At 38.3% G+C, this 20,625-nt stretch overlaps 1 protein-coding gene across 2 annotated transcripts in view; it reads left to right on the forward strand.

Annotated features, from left to right (window-relative positions):
• Positions 1-20,625, forward strand: part of KLHL1 (kelch like family member 1) — a gene marked incomplete at both ends in the record, with an annotated part of 228,888 nt that overhangs the window by 62,315 nt on the left and 145,948 nt on the right. The window contains 2 exons of one of the 2 annotated variants that reach the window (XM_080614309.1): positions 2,135-2,317; positions 17,056-17,192. In XM_080614309.1, the coding sequence (XP_080470435.1) occupies positions 2,135-2,317; positions 17,056-17,192 (320 nt within the window). The remainder of the gene's footprint in view (positions 1-2,134; positions 2,318-17,055; positions 17,193-20,625) is intronic. The other variant, XM_080614310.1, reaches the window with a different exon arrangement.

Genomic DNA, 20,625 nt, shown 5'->3' on the forward strand with positions numbered 1-20,625 from the left:
CTGCAGGCCATATTTTATTTTGCAGGCTTCCAGCTACTTTAAAGGAATTCTATGAAGCCTAGTAGTTACTGTGACAGAAAGATGGGCCAGCCTTTTGTTCTTAAACCTGTAGACCTTTGTACAATGACTGTAGGAGAGCATGGGGAATACTTTTGGACAAAAACTAATTCAAAAGTAAACCGCTAGCATATATCAGAAAGAAATACTGTTTTCTGAATTGTACTATAATCTACCAAGAGTTAATATAATACTATTTTTTTTATTTTTAATAACTGATATTTAAAATTATTATTGATTATCTAATTAATTATTTTAATTATTTATTATATTAATGCACTTTACAATTTTTCTACCACCAGGAGTGCAGACTGGGTCTATTATAGGTCTATTGATATCATTCTTACAATATAATATCTACTGAATGTAATGAACCTCATGCAATGAAACTGTTATATTATTACCATAAAGTATAAAAATTTCTTATGTGCTCCTTTATATTTTGATAGAATATATAAAATAATCACATTGGTTTGAATTCATTTATGATATTGTTTCATATGTTGGACTAATATATGTTCTCCTTTGCTCTTTCATTGATTATGTAAGCTGTTTCATATCTATCTAGTTGAAGTAAAAAAATAATCAGCTTCATATAAGAAATTCTTAATCTTTTAGCACTAAAAGATATATAAAATCTTATGGCTTTCGTTTGAAATAATCTTATGACATGTTTGTAAAGAAGAGGTTATCATCTGTGTTGTGAATTATTTGGAAATACTAGCATTAGTTTCCTCAAGGGCTAGTACTTGCTGACACGTTTTCTTATTTTCAGTAAAAGTCTGAACTTGAAACACTGAATTAAGTAAATTTTAACTAAGAACATATGGCTATATGATGAGGAAATAATTAAATTTTTCTTGTGTTTCTATTTCTTTTCCGCCTTTTTTTTTTTTTTTTTGCATCGCAGACATCATTCTCTTTGTAGGCTAAATTTATTTTGTACTAATGCGCCTGTTGGTTAAAAGTATGCAATTTATCATTGAGAATACATTCCCAAATTATTACAAATTAAGTCAGTTAGAGTTTCATTTTTCTTTTCCAGGTGGTGTAAAATGAATGTGAATTTGAAGAAGTGAATGACACTAGGCACTCTTAGAATCAGTGGGAACATACGATTGCTTTCTCTATTATTTCATAAAATCATAGAATCATGGAATAGTTTGGGTTGTGTCCTGGTTTCAGCAGTAGCAGTCATTTTTCTCCTTCTTGGTAGCTGGTGCAGTGCTGTGTTTTTGACTTTCAGCCTGGGAACAGCGCTGATAACACCGATGGTTTTAGTTGCTGCTCAGTAATGTTTAGACTGACCAAGGACTTTCTGAATCTCATGCTTTGCCAGGGAGGAGGGGAAGCTGGGAGGAAGCAGAGACAGAACACCTGACCCGAACTAGCCAAAGAGGTATTCCATACCACAGCACGTCATGCCCTGTATATAAACTGGGGGCAGTTACCTGGAAGGGCTAGATCACTGCTTGGGTTGGGCTGGGTGTCAGTCGGCAGGTGGTGAGCGGTTGTATTCTCTTCCCTTTTTATTTCCCTTATCATTATTATTATTGGTGTTAGCAGTAGTGGTTTTGTGTTATACCTTAGTTACTGGACTGTTCTTATCTCAACCCGTGGGAGTTACATTCTTTTGATTCTCCTCCCCATCCCTCCGGGAGCAGGGAGACGAAGGGGGGAGGGAGGGAGCAAGTGGCTGCATGGTTCTGGGTTGCCGGCTGGGCAAACCATGACAGGTTGGAAGGGACTTTAAAGACTGTCTAATTCCAACCACTGAGCCACGGACAGGGACACCTTCCACTAGATTAGGTGGCTCATGTTTATATTTTGAATAACTTTATCAAAGAATAAAGAAATTGCTTACTTCCATGTCAATGCTAAAAAAAAAAGCCAACATTTCAGTGTTAACAGACTTACAACTTCAGTTGTCCCTCCTAATGCAGTAAGATTTTTCTATCTTGTACTTCTAGTGGTGAAAAGTGGGAAGAATGCATTGTTTACATATATCAGATCCTGGAAGCCTGTAGTGAAGTCTGGTCACATCTTATCAACGTGGAGTTTCTCTTGTGGTTTACAGGCTGTCAGGATCCAGCCACCCCTTGCCACCCCATTGTGACATGGATTCATGTAGCTCTGAGGAATTCTACCAAGCTGTTCACCATGCGGAGCAAACCTTCAGAAAGATGGAGAGCTACCTGAAGCAGCAGCAACTCTGTGATGTCATTCTGATTGCTGGGAATCGCAAGATACCTGCACATAGGTAGGGCATAAGCATAAGATATTGAAACTACGAAAGTAAATGTTTTGGGTTTGCTTATATCTTACAACAGTGTTTTCTGTGGCCTCTTATGCCTGCTTTCTTCTTGCTTTAAAACCCACAAATTTAAGTGGCTGCACAAGGTGATATTTGAAGGTTGGGCCTCTAAAGTTGGTTCTTTTTTTTCTGTACAGATTTCAAAAATTCGAGAAGCATGCAGCTATCAAACTTACCATGAGTGTGCCAAACATTTCTTCCTGCAGTGATGCTATTCATGTGTGAGGAGAATGGAAATTTCTGAAATGAGATGCTGTGAAGCTACACTTGATCACAGCGTCATTTTAGCTTAAGATCATAATACTCTGAGCAAGCATAGTCTCTCAGACAGTTAGACTAGAATGATACCAAATACAGACTTCCTATGACCTGTACCTTTGTATCGACTAAAAAAATAGCGTAATTACTTTCATGATAATTATTAGTATAAAAATTATTATGACATTTTAATTTTTTAAATTCTATAAGATTACCTGGTATTAAAGAAGTCACTGTATATATGAAAATATGCTTGGTTTAGGATTGTAAGTAGAGCTTAAAATAGTTATTCTTCATTGAGATTTTTGTCTTAGCTATAGACTTTGCTTTAGTGCATGCAAATAAAAATCCAATCCTAGAGTTTAGATTAAAACAGAGATTACTTCTGAGTTCCCAGGTGAGCAGGTTTTTTTGCATTTGAACTCTACATAATGCTGCAAAGTAAGGGTGACCTATTGCTGCTTGTGCCCTGGTTTCTCTGCTGAGCTAATAAATTCAGAGCAGACTATGGTTCCCCAGCACGGAAACCAAAAAAAAAGCTAACGTATTTCTACACTCAGAAATTAACTTTTTGATGTAGAGAAACACTATAAAGTCATCCCAGCAACTTGGACCTTACAAAGTTCTTTCTGGCATAAGTGAAGATGGACACAGAGACTATTTTTCTGTTTTACAGAAAAGTTGACTATTTTATATTCCAACTCCCATAATAATAATTAAAAAGATGCAATATGCAAGACTGCAAATCCAAAGCTGTTGTTCAAATACTAAAAAGTAAAACCAGATAGAAACCTTCATTAAAATATTTAAATTGCCCCAGTGATTATAATAAATGAGAAAATAATCCCACTTTACAGGTAGTAACAGATTGATCTTGGTAGTTTGCAGAACACATGAAACAGTGTGGTTTTAGATTAATAGCTGTAATAAATGTAGAAGTCCTTGTCCTCTTCTTTCAACATTTTTTATTTTTAAGACTTTGTTTCTACTTCCTTTGTTTTCTAAGAGTTGCCATTCCTTTTTCTTCCTTGCGTTCACATACTCAGATGATAAGTATACTTAGATGCCAGCTAAGTCCCTGGTAGCTTCTACCCACTGTCTTGGCAACTGACACTATTCCTGTGTTCAAGACTTTTTCTACTGTTAAATGTATCATGCATCTGGCACTTTATGCACCCCTGATAATTGTGGTCTGATGCCATTTTTATCTAAATCACCAACATCTTTCCTTTATGTGTATAACAAGTACAGAGGGAATAATATTAAGCTACAGTCCTTCTGTCCATCTGCATTTTCAGTGTTCCAGAGCTGCAAGATATGCCTTAAAGTGCCTCCCATCAAAAAGAAAACTGGAGGGATAATAACCTACGGCTTTGTAATTGGTGTCCAATTTTACATGCCAGTATATTACTGCCAGTTTATGTCATCCATATTAAACAGGGGAAATGATACCAATTGTGGAATATTTGTATGTTTCTAAGAAGTTTTTTTTTCTGAGTGTAGTTTAAGAATGTAGATTCAGACATTGACATTTTATTCTTTTTTTTAACTGTGTTGAAAAATGTGAAAAGCAAAAATAGGCCAAGTAAATGTCAAGAAGGAACAACAATATTCTTATTCTTTTTGAAAAAATTATAATATACAAACAGTCTGTAGTTACCCATATATTCCTTCTTAAGAATGACACAGAAACTGATCTTTCCAGTCTTCAGAAATCTTCTATAATTTTCATGATCTGTCAAAGACAGAGTGGTCTTTCAATAACATTGCTGAGCTCCCTCAACCATTGCTCCTTGACCATATCCTCTCTGATCCCAAAGACCTGTGTATGTCCAGTTCACTTAACTGCAGCCTAAGTAAATCTTCTATTATGAGTGACACCCCACAGATCCTGCTGCTAGGCACAGGGACCTAAAAGACCTGAAGGCAAACCATGCTAAAAAAAAAAAATAAATTAAAAAATAGAAAAAAATGTCATTGCTGATAGCATTTGCTCCTTTTTTCCCTTCTTCTCTAATCACATATCTTGATTATGCCCTTTGGTATCTGTTTAGGTAACTTATTCTCTAGAGGAGAAGTTACTGCTGTGCCATAACTCTAATTTTAAAATATTATGAACATGGCATTTATAGTTTCTCCACTCACATTGGAGATGCATTCTATATATATTTTTCTCATTTTCTGTACTTCTCATTTAGACTATAACCTCTTTCAGACATTGCAACTTTACAGTGCCTGGAATAGAAGGAACTCAGGCATTGCTGTTACAAAACAAGGAAATTAATAAAGCCAACACACTATAATTGACACTTCTTTCTTTTATGCAAGATACAATCAGTAAAATGCAGTTGTATCGAGAAATCCAGCTAGACTGCAGCTAATAGATGTCATCTGAAACAGAAAACCACTGGGAAGTAAATGTTATTCAGAACATGATCAGAGCAGTAATTATTTCCAAGGTAAAAAAAAATTCTTAATCAAGCAATAATCCATAGGTCAACATGAAATTAAAAGTACATATATAGACCTCACTTGGAGTATTGTGTGCAGTTCTGGTGTCCTCAACATAAAAAGGACATGGAACTGTTGGAACAAGTCCAGAGGAGGGCCACGAGGATGATCAGGGGACTGGAGCACCTCCCATATGGAGACAGGCTGAGAAAGTTGGAGCTGTTCAGCCTGGAGAAGAGAAGGCTGTGTGAAGACCTCATAGCAGCCTTCCAGTATCTGAAAGGGGCCTACAAGGATGCTGGCGATGGGCTCTTCATCAGGGACTGTAGTGACAGGACAAGGGGTAACGGGTTCAAACTTAAACAGGGGAAGTTTAGATTGGATCTAAGGAAGAAATTCTTTACTGGGAGGGTGGTGAGGCACTGGGATGGGTTGCCCAGGGAGGTTGCGAATGCTCCATCCTTGGTGGTGTTCAAGGCCAGATTGGACAAAACCTTGGGTGATATGGTTTAGTGTGAGGTGTCCCTGCCCATGGCATGGGGGTTGGAACTAGATGATCTCAAGGTCCTTTCCAACCCTAACTATTCTATGATTCTATGATTTGCCACATATAATTTGGTTCTTTTGCTTGAAGGAAACTAGCTTGAATTGCATTGGTTTTAAATACTGTATTTGAAATACTATATTCTACGCTTCTGAATAAACATCAACAATGCCAAAACCAGCCTAAGTCAATACAAATGATAGATAGACCTTTAAGATTTACACTAGAGAGTTCATTAAAACTTCCAGCCAAGAAGTAAATATTATAGGCAACGATAGACTAAGGTTTAATCCATAAGTTGTTGACTAGGCATGGTGCATAAAGCAATACAGGAACTCAATTATGTAAGAGAAAAAAAAAAGATATAAGCATAGAATTTACCTATCCCTATTCAATTAAAACAAAACGCTTCCATATAACAGAGACAGAATTGCAATAAAACAGAAAACTCAATAAAACCACAAAATGCAAAAAATATAAGTGGAGAGTTACATCCTCAGCTTGTGATTCTAATTTTCATTGCACTTACTGAGAGCTCAAGATTGTGAATGAAAAGTAACCAAGAAACGTACTGTTGTTGATGTTTCAATATTGTCAAGTATAATTGAGATTATAATGAGAAATGAGAGTTCCTTCATTTTCTAATTTATCTCACTATCAAAGATTGTCGTGGTTTAAGCCCAGCCACGCAGGTCGTTCACTCACTCCTCCCCCTTTCTCCCCCTTCCCCCTGGCTCCCAGAGGGATGGGGAGGAGAATCGAAAGAATATAATTCCCACAGGTTGAGATAAGAACAGTCCAGTAACTAAGGTATAGCACAGATCACTGCTGCTACCACCATTAATAATAATGATAAGGGAAATAATAAGGGAAGAAAATACAATGCTACCCACTGATACCCAGCACGATCTAGTGATCTAGCCTTTCCGGGTAGCTCTTGGTTTCATCCCGGTCATGACGTGCTGTGGTATGGAATACCTCTTTGGCTAGTTTGGGTCAGGTGTTCTGTCTCTGCTTCCTCCCAGCTTCCCCTTCTCCCTGGCAGAGCATGAGACTCACAAAGTCCTTGGTCAGACTAAACATCTGAGCAGTAACTAAAAACATTGGTGTTATCAGCGCTGTTCCCAGGCCGAAAGTCAAAGACATAGCGCTGAACCAGCTACTAAGAAGGAGGAAAATGACTGCTATTTCTGAACCCAGGACAAAGATACATAGGCATTTGTGTTCTTTCTGATACCCAGGGATCAGAAGGGATTCCTACTGTGATAGAAAAGGTAGCACAGATTGATAAGAAAATTATCATTTATATATAGAGCAAATAAATGCTTTAGAGTGGCTAATCTTTCTAAAAATGTTTGTATGAAAAGTGAAAAACTGTCTTTCAACACAAAATTTAAATTTTTCATCATAAATTCAGCTGATGCCTTTTTTTGATGCTCAGCTCTAAAGTAGTACAGTTTTTTTTACTATAATCCAGATAAATTTAATAAAACTTTTTCCACAAACTATTTTATGGTCTCCTTTTTAGTTCTGTAGGGGGAAGGGCCATCTTTTACAGTGCTACTGTAGAGAGAAGATGTTTAAGAAAAAAACCCTGGTATCAATAAAGTGGAAAAAATGAATGTAGGAAGTTAAGCTGAAAGGAGAGATAAAAGGATTAAGAACCAGGTAGAGAAAGAAAGACAGTTTAAAGGCAGTGGGTAAAAAAGGTAAAATGCACAGTGTACAGTCCTAAGATTCCGCTTGTTTTCTTGCATTAATCAGTAACAGATGCACATGGAAAGCACACAGTAGAAGCAGTATAGCTGCCCTATGTATCACTCCCAGATATCTGTAATTAAGGTTTGAGGAACTTCCCGTTTCAAACGTTGCGTCTAAACTGTGATGTTTAGCACAACCTACCATCCATGAGTTTAAAACGAAATTGTTCAAGTAATATGGTTGGGACAGAATGGCAACAACAGAAATTCCTGCTATCAGAGGGAAAGCAGAGATGCAATTTAGATAAACTTTTAATATTAACCTTGATGCATAACTTCTGTTTTTACTTTTTTTTTAAGAAGAAGGAGTAATAGATAAAGAATATTTCCTGATACTGAAAATGCCATTAATGTTTTCAGAGGAATTTCTGTGATCTCCACAAGGAACTCTTCTGGTTTTATTTGTACCTTTTTCAGACATAACAGATCTTAAGTTCACATCATTGAGTATGTACCAGTTCAAGATTTTGCTCATGCAGAAATGGACCTTGAGTTTTCATAATTTCTGAGATTTTAAGGTTAGTTATCCAAGTAAGTTTTGGTTTTGATATGGCCATGTGTCTAACCTCATTGTAATCAATGGAGATCTATAGCTTAAGTTACCTGAACACTTGTGTCTGATTGTGGTGTGTTGACCTTGGCTAGTCGCCAGGTGTCTGCCAAGCCTCTCCATCACTCAGCCTCCTCAGCAGGACAAAGGGATGGAAATAAGATGGAAAAGCTCGTTGGTTGAGATAAGGACAGGGAGACGGCTTAGCATCAAGTGCAGAGCAGACTTGGGGGAAATTAATTTAATGTAATGCCAGTTAACAGCAGAGTAAGATAGTTAGAAACTATAAACACCCCTCTTTTCTTCTCAGGCTCATCTTCTGTCCCAACTTGTCTACCTCCTCTTCATGAGCAGTGCAGAAGGGTGGAGAACAGGGGTTATGGTAATTTTGTCACATGTTGTCTCTGCCGCTTCTTCCTCCTCACATTCTTCCCCTGGTCATAGCATAGCTTAGACAGTTGAGGGAAGGGATTGTCCCACCCTATACTATACTGGTGCAACCTCACTTTGAGTACTGTGCAGTTTTGGGTGCCTTAATATAAGAAGGACATCAAACTATTGGAGTGTGTGCAGAGGGGGACTAAGATGGTGATTTTTTTTTTTTTTTTTTTACTCTTTTAAGAGAGGAGAAGGAGACAAGTGATATAGGATATAAACATAGACCAAACAAGACCAGGTAGATGACAAAATGACAAAGGAGGCCATCCAAGAATAATTTGGGTCATGATGACCTGGCAGGCTGCCATTAAAAAAAGGGGTTAAAGATAACACACAAGGATTGCACCAAACTGATCTCTATGGAGGAATAAGTTGTGAAGATAAATTAAGAAGTCTGCTTTATTGTATCATTTTGTATAAAGGGGTTTCAGAATAAAATGATGACAAGCAGACCTCAAAAAGATCTACATACTTAAGCAGTCACTTATTCTTATGACTTCACAGATCTCTACTTTCATCAAATCTAATCCCTGTGTTTCTAACATTTCTCCTTATAGTTCAAATGAGCTAAAATTTAATTTTTCCTTCTCCTGCAAGCTTTGTTTCCTCTTTTCCTTGTGGAGTTACAGTGAATAAATAAAATCATTAACCCCGCAAACAGTGATGGGAGACATTACTGTGGGGATTTGTTACAGACCGCCTGATCAAGAGGAATCTGTGGATAAAGGACTCTACAGACAGATAGGAAAAGCCTCACGCTCACAGGCCCTTGTTCTCATGGGGGACTTCAACCACCCTGACATCTGTTGGAGTGACGGTACAACCCAGAATAAGCAATCCAAGAGGTTCCTCGATTGTGTGGAAGACAACTTCCTTCTGCAAGTAATAGAGGAGCCAACAAGGAGAGGTGCCATGCCTGACCTCGTGCTCACCAACAGGGAAGGGCTCATTGGAAATGTGACATTATTGTGCCCTATTATTATATATCTTTATATATATTATATATAATATATATTATTGTATATAATATATTATTGTATATAATATATTAAATAGTATATGTTATTATTAATGTGCCCTATTCCAGGGCAGCCTTGGTTGCAGTGATCATAAGATGGTCGAGTTTGAGATCCTCAGGACAGTGAGAAGAGCGTGCAGCGAACTCACTGCCCTGGACTTCAAGAGAGCAAACTTTGGCCTCTTCAAGAACCTGCTTAGTAAGGTTCCATGGAATACAGCCCTAGAGGACAGGGGGGCCCAAGACTGTTGGTTGATATTCAAGGATCACCTGCTACAAGCTCAGGAGTGTTGCATCCCAACTAGAAGGAAGTGCAGCAAGGGGGCCAGGAGACTTCCTTGGATGGATAAGGAGCTGCTCAGAAAAAGTCAAAGGAAAAAAGAGGCTTATAAAAGGTGGAAGCAAGGGCAGGCGGCCTGGGAAGAATACAGAGATGTTGTGTGGGAAGCTAGGGACCAGATGAGGAAGGCGAAGGTTCAGTTAGAACTAAACTTGGCTAGGGATGTTAAGGAAAACAGGAAGGGATTCTATAGGTACGTAGCGAATAAAAGACAGATAAGGAACAATGTAGGCCCCCTCTGGAAGGTTGATACGCTGGAGGGAAGGAATGCCATCCAGAGGGACCTCAACATGCTTGTGAGCTTGGCTGATGCCAACCTCATGAAGCTTAACCATGCCAAGTGCAAGGTCCTACACCTGGGTCGGAGCAATCCCAAGCACAGCTACAGGTTTTGACAGAGAAGAGATTCAGAGCAGCCCTGCGGAGAAGGACTTGGAGGTGTTGGTTGATGAGAAAATGAACATGAGCCATCTTCAGTGTGCGCTCACAGCCCAGAAAGCGAATCGTGCCCTGGGCTGCGTCAAAAGGAGCATGATCAGCAGGTCGAAGGTGATCCTGCCCCTCTACTCTGCTCTTGTGAGACCTCACTTGGAGTATTGTGTGCAGTTCTGGTGTCCTCAACATAAAAAGGACATGGAACTGTTGGAACAAGTCAAGAGGAGGGCCACGAGGATGATCAGGGGACTGGAGCACCTCCCGTATGGAGACAGGCTGAGGAAGTTGGGGCTGTTCAGCCTGGAGAAGAGAAGGCTGCGTGGAGATCTCATAGCAGCCTTCCGGTATCTGAAGGGGGCCTACAAGGATGCTGGGGATGGACTATTTATTAGGGACTATAGTGACAGGACAAGGGGTAACGGGTTCAAACTTAAACAGGGGGAGTTTAGATTGGATATAAGGAGGAAATTCTTTACTGTTAGAGTAGTGAGGCACTGGGATGGGCTGCCCAGGGAGGCTGTGAATGCTCCATCCCTGGCGGTGTTCAAGGCCAGGTTGGACAAAGCCTTGGGTGACATGGTTTAGTGTGAGGTGTCCCTGCCCATGGCATGGGGGTTGGAACTAGATGATCTTAAGGTCCTTTCCAACCATACCTATTCTATGATTCTATAATAGGGGATTGCAGTTGATGGTGTTGTCTTTCTACATTCAAGTGTATATGCTATGCCTGAATACGTTGGATTTCTTGTGGATAAAAATATTGAGCTCTGCTTTGTATTTGTAACACCTTCATCAGCTTTCATCTTCATCACTTTTTGGTAGTCCTCAGGATTTTTGCTCATTCCCAAATATTGAAAAATTGCCTGGATTCATATGTTTGTCTTTTTTTTTTTTTTTTTTACCCTTCCATCTTTCTGCTGATTCAAAAGAGCATAGGGTTCAACATACAGCTTGCAGAAGTAGATAGCTTCAAAACTGACACATTGACACATGGAGAAAAAGTGACACTGCCACAGTGTTTTGGAAAATGGACTTTGTTATCAATTCTGGTAGCTATGATGCATGTATTACTTGTGGTCTCTGGGAAAAACTGAAGCTGTGGTAGATATTGTGTGTTTGGTGGAAATAATGTCGGATCTGTGCAATGTTCCTAAAAACACTGTGGCAATTTAAGAGATGTAATGACATGTACGTTTGTGTTTCATTTTGTACTATTGAAACAATAAAGAGCCACTTACTTTATTTATACTTAAAGGTCTGGGAGACAGTGAAAGAATTAAAAGAAAATTAAAAAAAAAAGAAAAAAATGAACAAAGAAGAGAATGTAAACACAAAAGGCATGGTCTTCAGGGCAAAAAAGGAACATCGCTTAGTGAAGATTGGTGGTACCACATACTCTCAGCTATGCATTATATAATAGATTAAAATGGAAGAAAACTTTGTTCAAGTAAAGACCCAAAGGAAACTTGCTTGTTTCAGGCTTAATCAGCTCTTCAAAATTCTATCTGCCTGTCCGTGGGCTTGGGGGGGCGGTTTGTTGGTTTCTTATTTTGCGATTCTTTGTTGTTGATGTTGTTATTGTTATTATGTGGTTGCTCTAGACCCGTTTTCCTTTACAAATAGGTTAGTTTATAAATACTGCTCAGATGGTCAGAGAAAAAAACCCAACTTTATTGTGTAATTCTGTTCAGTTTTTCTCCAAGATGAGGTAAGCATACAGGACAGACCATCAATATTGAGAGTTACAGATGGAAAGTATGAGACAATTCTTATTAACTGTTATATACTCACTAACAAGAATGGACAAGAATAATTCATGATATATTTCATGGCTTTCTTTACATACTTATAAATGCAGATGATGGAGGCAGTTACAGCAGTAACAAGCCCAAATTAACTCTTCAGTGTCATGACTGCAAAGGAAGAAAGGTAGATGGCAGAGAATTCTATGTGTGAAATGCTGGCTAGATGACAGGTGGAAGTGGAATGTACCTCTTGTAGCAAATTCTTCAATACAGAATGAATGTTACGCATTCAGCTTGATCTTAATTAAAATGAAATGACTCTAAAGAACAGAATTAACAGATTAAGAAAAATAAAAAAAAATGTTGCAAAACAAATACATTACCATGGATAAAAAACTGAGTGGAGATCTCAACAAGAAAAATTCCCCAAAGAACCAATAACTTTACAGCAAACACACTTTACTTAGTTTTACACAGTCTGTTAGTAAGTACAGAACAGGAAGATTTGGGTTTGTGCTGTCATTTAGTACAAATGATATTGTGATGTAATTTGTTCTAAAATTACACCATTTTCTACTTTGTGTGTATTAAAGCCAATTGTAATAGTGTGTGTAAGAAAGACTGAATTAAAAAAAAAAAAAAAGGCATCTGATTCCAAATTATAGGCATCATAAAAGTGAGTGATCCCAATCAGCTACTGATCAGAATTCTGAGATAGGAGATGCCAATTTAAAGTTTGTGGGCAATAGTTGGTTTCAAAAAAATTTATTGGTGTCTAGACACAGTTTTTTTCTAATGATCTTTGATACAGAGCAGGTAATAGTCTATGTACTGAATTAAATTCACCGTATATTTTTACAAGGCTGTTATAGCTTTTTCTGTATTGATTAAACTGGTGAGGGATGAGTGCCACAGTCATCAGGAAAGGTAATCACTACCTGGTGTAATCACAGTTGATCTGTTTTACAGCTTACTTCTTCGATGTATTTTACTCAGGAAAGATGTCAGTTTTGTTTGTACTGCCAAAATTGTTCTGTAAGTGGCAACCAGTATTTACTTCCTTTTTCCTCTTATTTCTTTTTTCAAGTCCATGCGTGGCTATACCATAGTATATGTTTTGCTAATAGGAAATCATGCGTTCTATATACAGTAAATGCTTGCCTCCTGTAGGAAGATCTGTAGAGCACCACTATTAGTAAAGACACCCAGTGTTAGCTGGTGTCCTCTACAGAACAACAAATTGCATTTAAAAGCAATGAATGTTCAGCTTCTATATGAGCTGGCATAATATCTTTGGAAAAAAGTTGTGTTATGCCTATGAGTTTTCAGTCCAAGTAACATCTGAGATTCTACTAGGTGGTAAAATACTGTTAAAAGCTTGCTTAAAAAAGTGATCAAGATTTGCTTCTTTTGTTTGCTTCTTTTAATTAATAAATGCACTAACAACATTAAGAGAGTTCTGTGTCAAAGGTGTATGAGAATGTCGTGGTTTAAGCCCAGCCGGCAATCCAGAACCATGCAGCTGCTCGCTCACTCTGGGAGCGGGGAGAGACAGAGAAAAAAGTTGTGAAAAATGCGAGGAGATATACTGTAACAAAAAAAAAAAAAAAAAAAAAAGGTATCATAGGATAAAAAAAGTCACAACAGGAATCACTTATATTCTGTATTATAAAAGAAATCAGAAATACATCAGGCTGAATTCAGCTTTATTAAAGATGAAGAAGTCCCTTAATCTGGAGAAAAATCTTTCTGAGACCACAAGCGCATTTTAAGCCAGGAGTTACATACTATAATTCTCAAGGCTGAAAGAGTTTATTATTTATTCGCAGTAGTTGAGGACGGTGACATCCTGGGACACCTGACCTTTCTTGACGAATAGGTCAGCATGCCTTTAAACCAAGATTTAGAGCTTTTTTGAGCCTTCTTAGCTACGAAAAAACCAGAAGATCATTACAAATTAAATGATTGCTTTGATTTCTCACTTTTCACTTTCTATCTCAACACTGGAACACAATTAAGATTTACAAAAGGTATCACCTTTCAGAATTAAGTGTAATTAGCAAGTTCCTTTCCCTTCAGTTCAGCCTGTGAAGCACTTCCTAAGGTAAAAGTTTGTCTTGAAATGAGTTAACTTCTTGGCTATATTCCCTTGATGAAATGGCTAATTTGTCATCACCCATCATTTGCACCAGAGTAAAGATCACACATACACTTTCAAGCTGCTCTGCTTGCAGATAAAATATAGTAGCTTAAAGCACTATAAAATTGTGCAGCCAATTCTAACTTTCATATTTACTTTGCTATTGGATGAGCTAAGGGAGCAAAAACTATTAATTACCACACTGGCTGATAAGTGGTAACTTGTACCACATATCTAGCTGAAGATCATCTGTGAATATTCACTCCTAACAAAACCATAATATTGCTATGGATGGTATTTAGAAGAATGTCTTATCTTAGGGCCCCAGTAATGACAATCATACTTGGTACTTGCTGTGATTTTGATTTATCTAAATCAGATCCCTGAACAAGTCATGCACTTTTTTAAGCATTGTGAAATTATTTTCCTTTGGAAAAGTTTCTTAACAAAAACACTGCATTACACAGTGGTGAGGATTTTGTCTGTTCTTTTGACGCCCAACGTGGGGCACGAAGGGTTGAGATAACAACAGATCTGACTGGAGTGTGTCTAAACGTATTTGTAATAAGTATTCATTTTTTTGATTAATAAACACTCGTCACAATGCTGATTTATTGGCTCTCAAAGTTGTTGTTTTTGATATCACAGTTTCAGCATGTCATACCTTACTTATTTGCTGTGTTAGTGTTTATTGGCTGGGGGCCTTGGGCTAAGGTTCTTGTTTCATTGTACTTAATGGTAATGACTTGTAATACTGGCGGGTTCTGGCAGCAGGGTGGGATGGACGTAGCCGTGGACTTGTACCTGGCTGTCCCACTGCTCTTCACCGTCCTGGCCCTCGTCCTCGCTTCTGTCTTCATGAGGCTGTGGGGAGCTGAGGGGGAGTGGCCCTGGGAGTCAAAGGCGGCTGAAGCAGCCCGGGAGAGCAGCCCTGGGGACCAAGTGGTGGCGGGAGCAGGGCCGGAGGCAGCTGCCAAGCAGCAGGAGGAGGTGGCGGAGGAGCCGAGCCCTGCTGCCAAGCCCAGCACCATGGTGCCGAGAGCATCCTCTGGCAGCCGCCCCTGGAGCCCCGTGAGCCTGAGCCCCAGGAGGATGCAGAGAGCAAGATACTACCTTTGGGAGCCTCAGCTGGGTCCAGCCTCGGGCACCCGGAACAAGTGGAGGATTCAGGAGACCACGCAGCATTTCCCAGCAAGGCAGAGGAGGAAGATCTGCACTCAGAAAAAGAGAAGCTGGTGGTGGGAGAGCACAGCAGCTACACCAGCCCCAGTGACAAGGACAGCAGCATCATTTGAGAGTTCTGAAGGTTTTGAATGGCCTTTGGGTACCCTTGGGACCTGCCTTCTGATTGTGATGGGGATCACCATGTTGGCACACATACAGAGTGTGTTTTACCCACGGCCATTTCGCCTGATCTCAAAAGTTAAGCAGAGGTGGGTTTGAGTCTTGTCTAGAGTTAGATGACAATATAAGAGTTTTTCCCCAAGGCTGGACAGTCATGAGTGGCAGGGTGTGTGGGACAGTATGGGCAAGTATCTAGTCCACTACGCCCCTCCAGTGCTTTGGAAGTGTCGGAGATGGAAGGCCCATCTCCCATACTCCTGTATGGAGCCCCTAGCAACAAGTTGCAGAAACTGCTGAATGGGAGGGTGAATTATTTTGAGCCTGGTGGGCCCATGACACTTCAGGCCATCAGGGCAGAGATGCAACATAGAGATGGACTCATGATCGAGGGGTAGACTTACAAACGGACACTATTGCCCAGGTTATTCACGAGTGTGAACACTGCACACAGCCTCTCCTGCTCTGAAAGACTGCTACAAGAGATGGAGCCCGACATCATGGACTGGATGGACTCAGCAGCTTTATAGGGATTGGTCCATGTACTAAAATAAGAGTGCACTGAGATGAGAGCGATGGTATATTGAAAATGTGGGATCTGAGCATGACGTGAATGGTATGGAATAAGGGGTGGATTACTGTCCTGGGTTCAGCAGTAGCAGTCATTTTTGCTCCTTCTTAGTAGCTGGTGCAATGCTGTGTTTTTGACTTTCAGCCTGGGAACAGCGCTGATAACACCAATGTTTTTTAGTTACTGCTCAAATGTTTACCCTGACCAAGGACTTTGTGAGTCTCTTGCTCTGCCAGGGAGGAGGGGAAGCCGGGAGGAGGCAGAGACAGGACGCCTGACCCAAACTAGCCAAAGAGGTGTTCCATACCACAGCATGTCATGTCCAGGATGTAACTAGGAGTTACCCAGAGGGGCTGGTTTGCTGCTGGGGTGGGAGGAGGTATCAGTCAACGGGTCGTGAGCGGTTGTATTCTCTTCCCTTGTTATTTCCTTTATTATTATTATTATTGGTGGTAGCAGTAGTGATTTGTGTTATACCTTAGTTACTAAGCTGTTCTTATCTCAACCCATGGGAGTTACATTCTTTGGATTCTCCTCCCCATCCCTCCACGAGTGGGGGGGAGTAAGGGGGGGTGTGAGTGAACGAGCTGCGTGGCTGGGTTTAAACCACGACAATGTTTTAATGAATGACATGTTAAGTTACAAAACAGTTTTACTGAAGGCTAAAGACTTGAGCAAAGTCACGTACTGTTAATAATTTTTTTTATAAACAAGCCTTTAAGAACAATGCTGAGTACTTCTGGAGCACAAAATGTTTTTCAGCAATACGATGAGATTATCTTGTTAACAATTAGGACATTTGCATGATTGGAAAATTATCAGAAAGACTGAACACTATTTTCTGTGTCTGTTTTATAGTCATAAGCTAATATGCCACTTGGTTCATATCACAGGAAGCAAAAACAAATTAGAATTAAATGTCATGCTGTATTTTGCTGCCTACATACATTAATAATATGTTGCTCTTGGTAATTTGTAATTAACATGAAAATATGTTTTCTTTTTTTTTTAAAGTTGAGGGCTTTTTTGAATAGATGAGATTTTTAATACACATGTCAATGTAAATGACAACCAGTTTCTAATGTTTTTGCAGACTTGTCCTTAGTTCTGTCTCTGACTACTTTGCTGCCATGTTTACAAGTGATGTTTGTGAAGCCAAGCAAGAAGAGATCAAAATGGAAGGCATAGACCCTAATGCACTGTGGGATCTTGTCCAGTTTGCATATACAGGTATTGTGCTGCATATATTATACTTCTTATAGAGAAAGTTGTTTACTTGAATTATATATACATATATTATATACTGAATTATATTTATGTTCTAAATATTTTTTTTCTTTTTAATCTCAATCAATCAGAACATTTACCATTTCTAGGGTAGAATTTGGATTTTTTATCTTTTACCTGCAAACTGTTAAATATGTCAGGTTTGGTAAGTATAAGAAGACAGTCTAGAAAATGATGCATTTTAATTTGTTTGCAAATACTTAGAGTACAGTGGTATTTTTTTGAAGAATAGCCCTATATTACTATTTCAGGGGTTTTTTTCAGTTTAAAAAATTACATAAATATTTTAAAATAATGAAACATTTTTAAATGTTTTATTATGAGTTGGATGTTGTCACTTTAATTTCCTGTTACAATCTGGTACTCTGTTGTGCAATGTAAACTTATGAATAACTCATAACTCAGCATTAATAACTCATAGCTTCCTTCTGAATAGTTATTACATTTTAATGAATAATAGATTTTGGTTTTATCCTTCTTAAACAATCTGTTATATACAATGTGTCTGAAGTGCATTAATATGGAAGAGTACTGAAGTTACAAAATAAAGTAATTAAAGAAGAGGAAATGTCAGCAATAAGATTTGTAGTCTGAAGTTTCCTCCCCTTGCCTATAAATCACATAAGTATAAAATATATGCTGTTTTTTAATTTTTTCCTGAAATGCATCCACAAACTATTTAAATTAACAAAATTAATGCATTTATTGGATATTTGATTTCAGCTTCAATTTTAAATGGCTTTGCCATATCCTGCAGTTTTAATCCTCTCTAAATACACATAAATTAATCATAAGTTGAGTTTGCTTAGAAATATTTAATCAGGCTATGTGATGTTTATTTTATGACATTGATAACTTTACCATTTTAAACTGCAAATAAACATAGTTTAAGTTAAAAAAGCTCATTTTGAGAATCATGTCTGAGAAATTCAGTTTCCAGAAGTGTCAGACCATCTTCATTTATATAGTATCCTACATGTTCAAAGGGTAGTGTCTACTCCTTCAATTGTGGTTTTGCTATTTGGGAATGTACATCATCCAGAGGGTTTAAAATTAGGGATCCATGATTTGAAGAATTTTTTTTTTTTTTTTTAATCTAGCACGAGAAGGATACAATATCATTGCTAGGTGTGAGTATAAAATTAATAGCACAGGAATACCGGGGCAGAAATCACGAATACCTTGGCGCAGAATAGCAGAAGACCTTACTGCTAATGTTAAATCGTTCTGTAAGAGGAAGGTAAAAGGCAGAGGAGGCATGAGGAAGATGAGGGACAGTGTTGGAACAAAACTGTGGAAATACATAAGTACTGTCTGGTTCTTTTGCTTCAGTTTTCACTAAAAGATCACATGCAAACACACAGCACAGTTAATATTGACAACAAAAAGCTAGCATGTTAGTGTAGATTAAGAAATGAAGGAGATACAGAAGGAAGCAAAAAATACCTAATTATTTTCAATATGAATGAAGCTGTCTCAGAACTTTACTGGTCATCAGAGAAATTTGGAGACCGGATGAGGTAATGAAAATCTAGAAAAAGCAAACTTCCTCCTTTTCTGCAAAAGATTAGGATTTTCAGGTGCTTGACGCTCCTTAATATTTGACTGTATCATGTACTCTGTTTATTATATGAGGAGGAATTCTTGGAGGCTCCTTCTTGGTGTTAGCTAAATAAGATCCAGCCTTCATGAATGGGTGAAAAGAGAACCACACAGGTCATATAATTCCAGTGTTTCTAATTTACCTTGTGCATTTGCACATGTTCTTTCATTTAAACTGTCACATAAAGTCCAAACCTTAAAAATGGCCACATTTATGTGCTATCATAATGGCACCCTGAAGAATCAGAAACTAAAATGTTAACAAAGGTCTTCTAATTTCTGTCACTTGGAGTGACAATACACCATTATCCTTTTATTTCTGACCCATTTTGGAGACCAAATAAGACTTTAAAAGTGTCTTAAGCTTGCACTTGAAATTTCACAGATACTTGCTAACAAGAGAAGAGTGATGAGATTCAGGAAACATGAGTCCATTTTGCATGCTGAAAGAGAACACGTATTGGGTGCCATGGGCCATTCTGGTGTTTATACTCTGTTCTGCAATTCTGCTCCATCTGGTTCTTTGTCCAGACTTATTCTGATTTATTCTGATTTATTCTCAGCTTGTGTCCTTATCTTTGGGAATTAATGTTAGATTATTTCTTTCTCTGTTAGACTATTCCTTTCTCTATTCCTTTTCTCTGCATCAATTTTTTTTAGCAAACTCCTAAATTTCCTAGCTACGGTTATGCTAGTAAATTTAACAGGGCTAGGGAATATTTGCAGGCATTGCAACACAATTATCTGTATTAGTCCTGGGAGTTTTAGCCAAATCCAACTAACAATCTCTCTAACAAACCTTGGGTATAGCCTGGATGCATGGGCTCGTCATGAATGTAGCCATCCTTGTACAGAAGGCAAGAGCATTCAGAAGTGCTACAATTCAGTAATAACTCACAGGTGATAAGGGAATTCCTAGAATATGGTCCCAAGCTTCTTCAGTTTACTGAAATTAAAGACTGTTGCTGCTCATGGGTTAATAATTGTTTTCCCATGTTCTTTGCTGGATTAAAACCTATCCCCTGAAACATTTTTTCCATTCTCTTTCCACCGTCCCTCATGATTTATCTGTCTTCATAGTTTCTTATCTCTTTTCTTGCCCTCTGATTCCTTATTTACCACCAGACTAGTTCATGTCCCCTTTCTTTCGAGTCAGTTCACTTTCTTCTTTGTGATACATTGATGTGGGCAAGGGGAACACTGAAAAGTGATGGAAATATCCACTGTTCTGATACCCTGCAGTGTAACAGCTAACAGAAATTCCCATTCAGCCTTTTAATCTGTAATCTGGAGCCTACATAGTCTGGACAGAATATCAGGAGAATTCAGCTGCCGCATTCCAATTCCTGACTGCACAGTGTGTGAAAAAGGTTTCAGCAACTCATGTGTGTGACCAGTTTAGCTCTTCATTCTTTTACCCCAGGAATAGCAAACCATTTTGACAGATGGACAGTTATTCACTCTTCTTCTATTTAATTTTTTTTTGTCACTACTTTCTTAACTCAAGGAGATAAAAAAAGTAAATTAATTTCACATATAGTTGCTGCTGTTAGAAGTTTTTCCCTGGGGAAAATGTCTTAGGTGTGATTTAAAAAAGGGAACCATTTTCTCATTATAATAACTGTAATTCAGTCAGGTTTATATTTTTTTTAATCTAGTGAAATTATTTCATGTGTATGAGCCATAGAAAAAATGAAATCATAGTTAAAGAAGTGTAAAATATCTATGAAACATCTCACTAGAGATGAAAGCATCCTGCACCAACACCAGACCT

This window comes from Psittacula echo (genome assembly GCF_963264785.1).
Source record: "Psittacula echo genome assembly, chromosome: 3".
Taxonomy (NCBI): domain Eukaryota; kingdom Metazoa; phylum Chordata; class Aves; order Psittaciformes; family Psittacidae; genus Psittacula; species Psittacula echo.